Below are 13,600 nucleotides of genomic sequence, written 5' to 3'. Positions count from 1 at the left end.
CTCAAGTAAGGATTTAAAAAATAAAAACAAAACTCAAGGATTGATCTTAATATAAACAAAATAAGCATAAAATATTCATTTATAACACGTGTTTCAAATTCTAGTTTGATTTTATAGAATTCTTGACATTTAGGTTCTTAATATAAATAGTAACAGATGAGAAAACCTTACTAAATGCTACTTTAGGTACAGTTTAAATATACTTTGAAACAAAATGATTTAGCTCTAAAGATAAACCAAGGTAGTCAAATCCATGTATTATACTACACATAGGTTCCTGAGTATTTACTTCAATTTAAAATACAAATTAGCCCTGGTCAGTTTGGCTCAGCGGTTGGAGCGTCGGCCTGCAGACCAGAAAATCTCAAGTTCGGTTCCCGCTAGGGGCATGTACCAAAAAATAAATAAAATAAAAAATACAAATTAATAATATCCAACAAAAGTTCTCAACCTGCAATCCATGGATTCAAAAGAGAGAATAAGAATTATAAGCATCTAGTTAAATAATAATACAAGCAATAGATTACTTACATTTATAGAAGAGCTTTCAGTTTCTCTGTATGAGGCCAAATGCCATTAAGTGAAGTAGGCAAAATGGCTCTGCAGCATCAAATGTAAAGGTGTGGGGCATGTGAGCGGGCATGATTTGACCTTGACAAAAAGGTGAAAATGGTTCACAGACTCTAGTACCCCTCTGAAAGTCAATAGTCTAATTTGTATTATGAGGTGCTAGGCTATATCTCTCAGGTTTCATCCAGTTAAAAAATGCTACCTAAGCATCATTGCATCATTCCTTAACTCGGAATCCATTATAAGCCAATATAAGCATCTTTGGCATACTGTGGCTTCAGTTACCTTATGATTTAAAATCACATTTTCTCATGTATCAAGTGATCTCTCTAATAAAGACATAGCCAGTACAGATGTCACCTTTGTCCTCTGATAACAGCATTAGAATGTATTTACAGAATATATCCTCAGTGCCAAAAAGCTAAGATTAAAATTTAAGCTGCTTTTAACACTGAAGAGTAAGGATTAACTAGTACTTAAAAAACATCTTCTAGAAGACTTGACATTCAGAGGGGGGAAAAAAAGTTAAAAAACAAGGCACATTTTCCTATGTCCCTCCTGACTTCTTTATTCATGATTTCCTTATAAAAGTAGATTCTACTAATTTACTTCCTTCTAAATGATAATGTATGGTTTCCCTGAAGATGTCATTTTTAAGAATCTTGAGTGGTGTCTTATTACTAAATAACATTCAAAGGTAAGACACACCAAACTGTGACAAAATGCTTTCTAGCTACTTTCTGAAAACAAGTCTTAAAATGTCAGAGCTGAGATTTCTGGGACCAACTAGACCAGTGACTTTAAGTCAGGAAACTTGCTCAAACAAATCCCTACCCAAAACCTCATAGGCAAAACTTTCTCCAGAAGAGTAGGAAACCCTAAACCTTCTGTCCAACATTCTCCTTTCCCACTCCAACAAAATTAGAAAATTACTAAGTTGGTAATATCTCTTTTATTTCATAGTTGAGAAAAATAATAGGCCCAAAGAGGTTAAAGGACTGACTAACCCCAGATCACTCAGTCATTACCACATAGTAGATCTAAAGCTTGGTTATACCATAATTGCTTCTTTAGAAAACACATTAATTCGAAGTGTCACAAAGAAAGAGAGGCTTTTTTAACGGAGATACAGTATTTTTAATTGAGCTCCCAGGGGCTAATTCACAAGGTCCAAGGATTTCAGTGTCTTAAAAATATCAAAGAGACTGAATGTCATCCTCTCATTCTTGCTCTTTACACTGGATGCTATGCCTGTAGGTAACCATAGATACCTTAATAAGGTCCTTACTAGGTAAGGACCTGATTAGGCAGGTTTTCTATATAGGTCAGGTAATTTTCAAACCTTTTTTTAGGACATATCAAAGTATCTACACGTTTAAAACCACGGATAACAAAGATTTGCCTTTCCATCTAGCAAAACTAAAGTCAATTTACTTCACTATTTACCAAATAGGTGATGTGGAAATAGTGGGGAACAATCTGAGGGGATGGGAAGATGTTGCCACCCAAATAAAAACTTACGGCTTTCTCATCTTTTCTGTTTCATTGGAAAAGCAATTCCCTCACACTTAAAATCAATGAACCACTTTGTGTCTATGTACTGACTTTACCACTACTGAAACAAGTGTACTCATTTCCCACCCTCATCCAATTACTACATTCTGCCTAAGACTACTACTCCCAGAAGCCACAATCTATTCTTGGATGCCTGCCCCAACCAGTTCACCAAGCTCTCTTCCTTAGAGTCAGATCCTGAAATCCCATCTCCTCTCCCATAACTTGAAAGCCAGGTTAATCTCTCTTTAGCTCCACCCAGAGAGTTTACAACTACCACAACTCTCTATACACATCTTATAATAGATGCCTGTTAGCTTGTTCACAAATTAATTTCCTTTATTCACTGTTTATTCAGTTCATTAACTGTTGCCATTGTTGGTCTGTACCATTGCTGTTACTAAATATAAGCCAGTGGATAAAAGGGCATGCATTTAATTTGGGGTTAGCCCTGAAAATGCCAGGTGCTTAATGTTATTTATTTTTTGCTTAATACCTTTTGAAAATGATTTTAACTATATTAAACTCAACCTGATTTGTGAAATTTATCAAATATCCCAACATGAATGAATCTAAAAACCATTACGCTAAGTGAGAAAAACCAGACATAAACATTACCTCATATATGATTGCATATATATGAAATTCTAGGGAAAACTAGTGATGAAAAGTAATTCAGTGAGGACCAAGGATACAGATACTACATGCAAAGAGAAAAGAGTTCAAAAATTTTAATGCAATTGACATTTTCTTTGAGAAGTAAAAAGCTAGGTATTTTAATAAAAATTTTCATTCCTCCACAATAACAAATTTATTTCCACACAAAGCAGGGTTTTTTCTGTTTTGTTTTTAGAGGTGGAATAATTTAAAATCTCAAATCTGGATCACCTCAGATTTCACATCAATCTTTATTTCAAAAGACAAACCTGGGATTTTCTTCCAACAGAATATTTCATCATTCAATTTCTCCATTTAAAATGTCAATCAGTATTGGAAATTGTTTAAAGAATAGTGTTATTTTGCTTGTTTCCACATCAGAATGAATATATGTAATCCAATCCTTAATTCAAGATTGGAGGAATAGAAAAAGAGGCTACAGTAAATACCAGTTCCACTTAATTCTCAACTATCTCTGGATCTTTTTGTTATTTTTGAGTAACTGTTGGAAAATTGCTGGGTTTTAAGCTATATTTGAGTCTCTATTCTAGGAAAGGACTCTTGAATCTCAAAAGTCAAACTATTCTAAAATCCTTTAAACATCAAAGAATCCAGTCTCTATCCGGTTATTTTATTCTAATTACTATTACTACTTGCCTTCACCCCTCCCTAAAGGCCACAATTTCTCTGATGTAACAAGTTACTGACCAAGTAACTCAACAGGTTCAAGTCTTATCAAACTGTGGTTCCATGATTAAGTTTTCTTTCAATACAACTCAGACCTGAGTCAATTTCAACATAGTACTGTGCTCAGACTGCCTTTGCATTACCCACAGAAATTTAGGACAGACTGAAATGGAGCCAACATTGCCATTCTTGAAAGGGTAATTAACGTCTTTAAAAGGACTCAGCACCGTATCATTTAATAATTTTATGTCGCATCTGCTGCAGAGATCACAGACTGTCATCATGCCATCTCTTTCCTTGAACCCCACCACAGCCTACAGCTTTATTCTTGGCTTTTCAAAGGTTTGACCCACTCAGGACTGCTAAAGGGGGAATCAAGGAAGCTTCACTTGGAAACCCAGGCAGAGAAAAGGGCAGGAAAATGCGGTTGAGTCACGTCGTTCCGCCATTTTCTAAGCGGAGGAGGAAGACATGTTGGAACAAAAACACAACAAAAGAGCAGCCATTTCCCAAGCCAGCTCCAATAGCAACCCGAACTGGCCGAGCCGGGTCACTTCGGCACCTTCGAACCCACCTCCCGGGACAAACCTAAGAACATCGGAGGTGCCGGACCGAGAGAAAGCAGTCTCCAACCCTTCCGGGTAGGGATCAAAGACGACCCGCAGACTTACTTAACTGCAGCTAAACCGAGCAGAGTGTAACAAACTGAAAATCTACATTAAGTTGGCAAACTGACATTTACTCGGTGATTGTGGTGACCTACGGTTCCAAGGAAACCGGCGGCTACAGGCAACCCAGGTAACTCAAACATCAAGACCCGGATGCAGCTGGTCCTGCTACCTGCCTCGGCCCAGGTCCCCGCTCTGGCTTCCCTCAGAGGACGCCTGTGTGCTCACGGGTTCTTACCGTATGTGGGGGATGCCAACCCCCCCCTGAAGAATCTTATAGAGTTTGCTCTCGTACAGCAACTGCGGATGCCTGGCCTTCTGCGATTCTAGCTTCACGGCCACTTCCTGCAGGGCAAAGAAGGGATAATGGCATCAACACCCCTGTGGATTCAGTGTCACTTGGCAGAGGAGGGGAGACATTAGCAAAGCTCCAGCTCGCAACTAGAAACGTGAAAGCGAGAGGCTGGGAACAGAGAGCTCTCTTTGTGATCAGAAAAGGAGGCTCCAGCCTCAAAGGTCTTTTCAGGGGGTAGTGACGAAATCGGCACGTCCTCTCAAGTGCAGGAACATGATTCACCCAGAAAACGTAATGAGAGGTTACGAAGAAACCGGGCAATGGGAAACCGTCCCAACTGGAACAATCAGCCCAGTAGAAATATATAATATATGGGGACCACAGAAGTAGGGTTTTGCCGTTTTCACCTTAAAGGACAGTAAAAAAAAAAAAAAAAAAGTTGGGTTACGGTACATTTTTAACGAGCTGGGAAACTTCCTAGCTCACCCAAGCTTTCTACCGTGTTCTTTCCCTTTTAGGGAAGCAGCGTGGGAGAGGTTCCGAAGCCAGGAAAACTAGGGCTCCCTGTGGACTCCCCAACGCGTGCGTTCGGGGGGAAAGGCCCGAGCACTGGGGGGTGGGGGTGGGGGTGAGGACAGGCGCAGCGTCGTTGTGAACCCCACCCCAAGACATTACCTCGCCATTGGTGATGTTGATCGCCAGATAGATGTCCCCGAAGGAGCCAGACCCGATCTTCCGCACCAGTTTGTATTTCCCTCCGACAATGAATTCGGCCTTGGAGCCGCTGCTGCTCGCCATCCTGAGAGACGGAGACGGAGGCTGGGCCACGCCGACCCCTGGGAGGGAGGCAGAGGCCTCTGGGCTGACCCCTGAGCAAGGCTGCGGAGGAGGGCGGCAGGAAACGGAAAACGATGGCTTTGGGCGTCAGGGGCCCAGAATCCGCCCAGGGGAACCTGATCACCGCCGCTCAGGCAGGTTTCTTTTGGCCACTGCAGCTTGTGAGGGGTTCTCGCGGTTCCCAGGCCGGGGCACTTGTTTCCGGGCGGCCGCCACTGCCTCGCTTTCGCGGCGACGTCGCGGGCTGGAAAAGGGGCGCGGTGAGTTAGAGTGGTGATACCGCTGCCACCGCTGCCGCCGGCTCCCGCCCGGAGGGACCCCTGTCACTCCGCCGACGCCGCCATCTTGTTACTCCGGCTCCAGCCAACGCAAAATGCCCCCAGTCCCCGGGAGCCGCTTCTTCACGGCGCACAGCACTCTGGGAAAGAGCTCTCAGGCGCTAGCCCCGGAGGGTCGGCAGCGAGGAGGGCGGAACCGGACCCGCGAAAGTCGCGGCTCACGCTCAGAGCGTCACCCCGTCACCGCCCAACTGCTCATGCGTACTGCGGCCCTCCTGACTGCGCAGGCCCGTCGTGGCCTCTCCTCACCTCTGCCCCGGGCTCATTTTCACTTCCGGTCGTCGGCTGGTCCACTCTTGCTACCTGTTTGTTACTCACCTCGGCTACGCCCGGTCTCTGAAACGCTGGGCGGCGTCAGGCCTCCAGAGCAGTTAGAGAGGAGTCACCTTTATTTTTCTTGTGAAATGTACGCTTCAGGTCTTGGAGTTAAGTGTTGACCTTTGCTCTGTTTGCGACGGTTTTCAACCTTTGATCTTTCCGCCACTCCCCTCCACCGGCCTATTCCAGCCCGATTTCGATTCTGAAAGAAGCTGTCGCCTCTGGTGGAGAAGAAGAGAAAAGCAGCCCTGGGCTGGCTGGGTTTGTTCAGGGCTCCCGATTTTGGCAAAATCTAGCTGATAAGTCTTAATAATTAGAATTCTCTCTACGAGTGTTGGAGATCCTCTTTTTACAGGAGGGGAAAAGAGGAAAAGCAGGAATTACCGTGCCGCCCTATGTCTTTGTGTGTTGCCCCACTGATACATTTGATCCCCAAGGAAGGACTAATTATCTGATTCATAGTTTTACTGGCAGGTATAGTTAACAGAAAAGAAAATATACAACCATGAATAACAACTGCACCTAAGCCGGGCTGGCATGGCTCTGTGGATTGAGCGTCGTCCCATGGACTGAAAGGTCCCGGATCTGTCCTGGTCAGGGCACATGCCCGAGTTTGGGGGTGCAGGAGGCAGCCAGTAGATGGATGTATCTCTATCACATCAATGTTTCCATGTCTCCCTTCCTCTAAAAAATCAATAAAAACATTTTTTAAATGCACATAAAACTTGTTATATCTTACCCCCCCAAAAAAACCCTAAAGAATTGTATGTTAGTAGTGTTGAAAACTGCAGCATTGACAAAAAAAACACATAGAAACAACTATTACAAAATAAAATTGACGTTTAAAACTTTACCAAGTAAAATTTTTTTACTGAAAATTTATTAAAAACAAAATCTTGACTACATTTTGGTTTACAAAATTTGACCTGGGAAAATGAATTTGGACAGTAATAGTGATCATAGAAGAAAACTACACGTTTGATAACTACCATCTGTAATATCAATCAAATCCTGATGAATGCAACCCTGAATGAATCAAACCTCAGTTGTAAAAGTTGAAACAGAAAAATCTATCTCAAATAAAGTACTTTCATTAAAATGGAAATGGAAAAAATATATAGACTTAACTGCAACTTGGAAAACCTTGGAAAACTGATCAAGCCCCGGCCTGGTAGCTTGGTTAGTTAGAGCATCCTCCCAATATGCCACAGTTGTAAATTTAATCCCCAGTAGGGCACATACCAAGGAATGCATAAATGAGTGAAACACCAAATCTCTCGCTCTCCCTCTCCTCTGTCTGTCTCAAATTATTATTATTTTTTTCTTTATTGATTTTAGAGAAAGGAAGGGAGAGGGAGAGAAAGAGAGAAACATGGATGAGAGAGAGCAGAGAGATTGGCCGCCTCCTACATGCCTCCCACTGGGGATTTGCCCTGACTGGGCACTTGCCCTGACTAGGAATCAAACCTGGGCATGTGCCCTGACTAGGAATCAAACCGGTGACCTCTTGGTGCATGGGTCGATGCTCAATCCACTGAGCCACACTAGTTGGGCTCAAATTGTTTTTTTAAAACTGATCAAGTAGCCCTGGCCAGTTTGGCTCAGCGGTTAGAGCGTCGGCCTGCGGTCCAGAGAGACCCGGGTTCGGTTCCCGCTAAGGGCGCGTACCTCGGTTGCAATTTGTCCCCGGCCCTGGTTGGTTGTGCGGGTGGCAGCCACTCGATGTGTCCCTTTCGCATCGATGTTTCTCTCTCTCTCTGTTCCTCTTCTCCCTCCCACTCTACCTGAACAAAAAATGGAAAAATGTCCTCGGGTGAGGATAAAAAACAAAACAAAACTGATCAAGTAATTAGTAATGGAGTTTATCCTGCAAGATATCCTAACTAAAATTCCTCCAGTTTACTTTAATTCTGATATGTTTGTATTAAAGCTCTAGTTTTGAATTTGAAAACAGGAGACTCCCCTAATGTAGATTATGAAGTTTTGAGGCACTACCAAAACCCATGCTGCTGGGCTCCCAAATCAGCACTGTTAGACATTCCCCCTTTGGTGACTCTAAAGCATGTTCAGCCTACTTGAACATATCTGCTGATAGATTCTGTTTTTTTGTTTTTTTGTTTTTTTTTTAATAGCCAAGTGTAATCCATTCAAAATTTGATGGATTCCTCAGCTTTTGGAGTTTCCATAGAGGGGTGAGGTATACATTTAAAAGGAGTTTTGGGCCCTGGCCAGTGGTGCTCAGTGGTTAGAGCATCCGTCCATGATCCCTGGCCCTGGTCTGGGTGCTTGTGGGAGGCAACCAATTGATCTCTCTCTCTCTCTCTCTCTCTCTCTCTCTCTCTCTCTCTCCACACACACACTCTATCTAAAAAAAAAGAAAGAAAAGATCAGTGGAAAAAATATCCTCATGTGAGAATTTAAAAAAAAGGAATGGCTCACTCACTAAAAATCAATGTGTGAGGATTAACAAAAATAAATAACACAATAAATGGGGAGCATGCCTCATTTCTTAAAGAAACAATTTTTAAAAGGGTTTTGAGTGAGGATACAAATGCTGGATTGGGGATGAGAGGGATGAGGTATGCATGGAGTAGATTAGATTAGGGATTCCCAAAGGTCTGTGTATGGACAGGGGCAAGTCTAACAAAGGCTTCCAGAGAGATATTAGAAAAATAAGAGCAGTGAAATACATTTTTTCTTTCATTTATCTAATTTAAAATAATATTTTATTCTGAGATTTTATCTTTCTATGTATGTGTTATTTATTTATTTATTTATTTAATCTTCACCCGAGGACATTTTTCGATATTTTCTTCAGATAGAGTGGAAGGGAAAGAGAGACAGAGAAACATTGACATGAAAGGGACCCGTCAAGTGGTTGCCACCCACACGACCCAATCAGGGCCAGGGACGAACTGCAACCAAGGTACATGACCTTAGTGGGAATTGAATCTGGGTCTCTCTGGACCGCAGGCCGATACTCTAACCACTGAGCCAAACCAGCCAGGGCTATATATGTTATTAAAGTGCCCTTTTATAAAATGGTGCTAATGATAGGTAGCTGTTTTGTCGTTTTGTTAATATCCTTAATTAAAGTTGATGTTTTATTTGCCCTCTTTTTTTTGTCTTGTATAAGCTTTAGAAATCCCACACTCTGGGACCCACTAGTTTAAATGACTCTTAGAAGGCCTTCCAACTGAGAGTCCATGATTTTTGTGTATATATTTGGTGTGTCCCCTCATGTGTTTCCAGCCTGCTGCAGTCGCTATTCCAGCACTGACAGTACCCAGCAAAATGTACTAAAATGATATCTGAATGGTCATAGCATTTTCAAATGTGATTTCATTTGATTCCATGTTAAGATTTAAATTTGTCAGATTTAAGGACAGAAGTCAGGTTTTTTGTTTTTGTTTTTATTTTTATTGTTAAATGTATTACAGATGTTCCTCATCTTTCCCCCATTGACCCCCTCCTTTCCACTGCCATCCCCCTCCCGCCTTTTCCCACACTGTTGTCTGTGTCCATTGGTTATGCATATAAGTTCTTTGGTTTATTTCTTCCCACCCCACAACCCCCTTTCCTTTGAGGTTTGTCAGTCTAGCAACCAATTTGTACTCCTTAATCCCTTCACCTTTTTTACCCATTTCCCCAACCCCCCTCCCATCTGGCAACCAACAAAATGTTCTCTGTATCTATGAGAATGTTTCTGTTCTGCTTGTTCGTTTTGTTTGTAGATCCAATTGTCGATAGATATGTATTCATTGCCATTTTGTTTGTTCATATATTTTTATCTTTTTCTTCAAAAAGACCTTACATCATTTCATATAATAACAGTTTGGTGGTGATGAACTCCTTTAACTTTTTCTTGTCTGGGAAACTCTTTATATGGCCATTGATTTTAATTATTTTTTATTTTTTATCCTCGCCCGAGGACATTTTTTGATATTTTGTTCAGATAGAGTGGGAGAGAGAGAGAGAGAAAGAGAAACATCGACGTGAAAGGGACACATCGAGTGGCTGCCACCCACACAACCCAACCAGGGCCGGGGATAAACTGCAACTGAGGTACGTGCCCTTAGCGGGAACTGAACCCGGGTCTCTCGGGACCGCAGGCTGATGCTCTAACCGCTGAGCCAAACCGGCCAGGGCTGGCCATTGATTTTAAATGACAGCTTTGCAGAATAGAGTAACCTTGGTTGTAGGTTCTTGCTTTTCATCACTCTGAATATTTCTTGCCACTCCCTTCTGGCCTGCAAAGTTTCTTTTGAGAAATCAGCTGACAGTCTTATGGGAGCTCCCTTGTAGGTAACTAACTGTTTTTCTATTGCTGCTTTTAAGATTCTCTCTTTGTCTTGAACCTTTTGCATTTTGATAATGATATGTCTTAGTGTGGGCCTCTTGGGGTTTGTCTTGTTTGGGTCTCTCTGTGCTTCCTAGACTTGTATGTCTGTTTCCTTCACCAAGTTAGGGAAGTTTTCTGCCATTATTGTTTCAAATAGGTTTTTGATTTCTTGTTCTCTCTCTTCTTCTGGCACCCCCAAAATGCGAATGTTGGCACGCTTGAAGTTGTCCCAGAGGCTCTTTACACTATCTTCACTTTTTTGTATTCTTTTTTTTTTTTTTTTTTTTTTTTTTGCTGTTCTGATTGGGTGTTTTTTGCTTCCTTATATTCCAAATCGATGGTTTGCTTCTTGGCTTTACCTACTCTACTACTGAATCTGTGTAAATTATTCTTTGTTTCAGTTAGTGCCTCCTTCATTTCTGACTGTGCATCCTTCATTTCTGACTGGTCCTTTTTTATGCTCTTGAGGACTTCACTAAGTTCACTGAGTTCTCACTAAGTTCATTGAGCATCCTTATAAGGAGTATTTTGAACTCAGCATCTGTTAGGTTGCTTATCTCCAATTCGCTTAGTTCTTTTCCTGGGGTTTTGTTCCGTTCTTTCATTTGGGACCTGTTTCTTTGTCTCCTCATTTTGGCTGCCTCCCTGTGTTTGTTTCTATGTATTACTTAACGAGAGGTATGGGGCTAGCTGAGAACAGATGCTGCTTGTTTGAAAGAATTTAGGAAAACTTGAAGCAGGATCCAAGACAGGCCAATCCTATGGTTAAGCAAGTGGCCACAGCTTGGGTGGGCCTGAAAGTTGGGTGGGGTGGGGCCTCAGGGAATCACCAGGGCGGGGCAACCAGTGTGAGCCAGGTTGCTGGAGTCCCAGATATGGTGGCTGTCTGCCACCCAGGGAAGGGCTCACCAAAGGAACAAAGGCCTCTGACAGCACGTTTGTCCCTGAAAAGCCCCCTCTCCAGCCCTCGCTCCAGTGCCAAACAGCTCAGTTCTTCCCTGTATGTCTCTGGCGCCCCTCGAGCTGCCTCCCCTCCAAGCTTAGACAGAGTGAGTCCGATAAGTCCATGTGCGGTCCCTTTAAGGAGCTGCCTGGGGCTTCAGTAGCTTCAGCCTCAGTTCCCGCTGGTTTTTCCAGCCAGACGTTATGGGGACTTCTCTTCCTGGCACTGGAACCCTGAGTGGGGTACCTGGTGTTGGACGGGAACCCCTCACTACCCAGGGAGGACCTTCCCAGCTGAGGTATCTTCCTGATTTTTATCCGATACACGTGGGTGTGGGACCAGCCTGTCTGCCTCCACCCCTCCTACCAGTCTCCATGTGGCTGCTTTTTAAATTCCGTAGTTGTAGGACTTCCATTGAGCTTGATTTCAGGCTGTTTTGAATGATGATTGTTCTGTAGTTTAGTTGTAACTTTGATGTGGTTGTGGGAAGACACGATACGTGTTTACCTACGCTGCCATCTTGACTGGAAGTCTTTTTTTTTTTTAATGTAGAAAATGAAGTTTTTAGGTGTCGCCTATGACTCAGCCTTTTCCTTAAAATCATGTATCATTTGTGGTAACTTTCAGTCTCAGCAATTGAAGAATTACCTGTTTTAGGTGCTGCTATTCTAAAGTTACAAGTCATTCTGTACTTATTGAATCAGCAGCAACTTTGGTGTAATGGAAGTCTTCTAAAATATGCCAAAATGTAATTCCTAACTCCTGGATCAAATGAATTCACTAAATGTCTAATCTAATGTATAGGATAAAATTTTAGGCTTTGAGGGAGATATTATATCTAGGTCAATAATCATATTTTTATGATTTGCAATTTACAGAGTAGTTTCACACATACCAGTTTTGCCCTACTAGGACAAAGTGGCTTGCCAAAAATCATACACATATTAGAGGCCAGGCAAGGGTCGGAACCCCAATCTCTAACCAAAAGAAAGAGAAAAAGGAAAGGTTAAGATGCAAACTGAGACAATTATGCCACAGTGATTACTTCTATGTTCAAAGAGAGGTCAAGATGAATTGAAAAAAAAAAATTTAAGCCATGGTGTTTACCCAAGAAAAGGTCAGTGGTAACCAGAATATGTTTTGAGTAAAATAATGACAAGCACAAGAATTATAGACAGATGCTGTAAGGAGGAAAATAAAACACAAAAGTGGCCTGCCAATCTCTAGAGTTGTTTGGTGCAAATAAGTAGAAAAAATGGAATGCCTTAGAATATGTCACTGTTTAAGGTGGTGTTTAACTGTTACACAGCCTTGTGGGTAATCAGTTATCAGAAAAGTTAGTGGATTGATTGAAAGCACAAAAAACATCAGAAATGTCCTTTTGGGTCAGAGTGATAATCCATTCAGTCTATTTTCCAGTCATCAACTGTGATGGCAATTTCTGTGTCCCTCTCTTGTCTCAATTCCTGTTCTCCCCTCTGTTGTTCTGGAGGTTTTATGAAGGTAGACTGCTGCATCTATGATAGCAACTTCAAACACATTTGAGATATTCTATAAACATTTCTTACTTTTTATGTAATCATTAACCATAAATGTATTTCAATTAATTTTATTCTTTAAACTTATGCTTTTGGCCCAGCTGGTGTGGCTCAGTGGTTGAGTGTCAACCCATGCACCAAGAGATCACCAGTTGAATTCCTGGTGAGGGTACATGCCCAGGTTTTGGGCTCCATCCCCATTGAAGGGCATGTAGGAGGTGGCCAATCGATGTTCTCTCTCATTGATGTTTCTATCTCTCTCTCCTCCCTTCCTCTCTCTCATTCAAATCAATAAAGGAAAAAAAAAAAAAAAAAAAAGGCTGATGCTCTAACTGCTGAGCAAAACTGTCTAGGGCAAGAGACTTGTTTTTTTCATTTAGTGATTTGTTGGAGACATGTTTCCATGTGTGTAAACAATCTTCCCAAATATCATTTTTAATGTCTGTATGATAAATAAGGATTGTATTGCTGGAACAACATTTAACCAATCCCAACTGAGTATTCCAGTTATTTTCAAACTTTTGCTAGTAATAGTATAAACAATGCTTTAATGAATATACCTGTAGCTAAATCTTTGCCCACATCCAAAATTAATTGGTTAGGATATATTTCTAAACATGCTACTGGTCTTAAAGCCCCTTGTATGATAAACAACTTCTGATTCTGTTTTGGTATAATTTGTGATGATTAAGCCAATATTCATGTGCTAGCCTATCTTCTCCTTTCTTAAATTTATCTTCAAATTTAAATTCTAATCCTTCAGTTTCTTAAAAGTGGTTGTTAGATTTTCTTTTCTGACCAGCTATTGTAAAACCTAATAAACTTAGAAGAGTTCTTTGCAACTCCCCTATTC

General features: G+C 41.6%; 1 protein-coding gene across 13 annotated transcripts in view; it reads right to left on the bottom strand.

Annotated features, from left to right (window-relative positions):
* CSNK1A1 (casein kinase 1 alpha 1) overlaps positions 1 to 5,775 on the bottom strand; it is a 47,399-nt gene extending 41,624 nt beyond the window's left edge. For 11 of the 13 annotated variants that reach the window (XR_004956544.1, XM_036241886.1, XM_036241891.1 and 8 more), the window contains exons 1-2: positions 5,107 to 5,268; positions 4,375 to 4,481 (exon numbers count right to left, since the gene is read on the bottom strand). Coding sequence is in view for 12 of the 13 variants with exons in the window: in XM_036241886.1 (XP_036097779.1) it covers positions 4,375 to 4,481; positions 5,107 to 5,229 (230 nt within the window). In the remaining variant the exon portion in view is untranslated. Of the gene's footprint in view, positions 1 to 4,374; positions 4,482 to 5,106 lie in introns of all 13 variants that reach the window. The other 2 variants (XM_036241893.1, XM_036241895.1) reach the window with 1 other exon arrangement.
* Between the last annotated feature and the right edge of the window lie 7,825 nt (positions 5,776 to 13,600).

The sequence above is a fragment of the Molossus molossus genome, unplaced genomic scaffold (assembly GCF_014108415.1).
Source record: "Molossus molossus isolate mMolMol1 unplaced genomic scaffold, mMolMol1.p scaffold_m16_p_4, whole genome shotgun sequence".
NCBI lineage: Eukaryota > Metazoa > Chordata > Mammalia > Chiroptera > Molossidae > Molossus > Molossus molossus.
The sequence above is the reverse complement of the archived record's forward strand: the minus strand, read 5'-3'. Positions and strand labels throughout refer to the sequence as shown.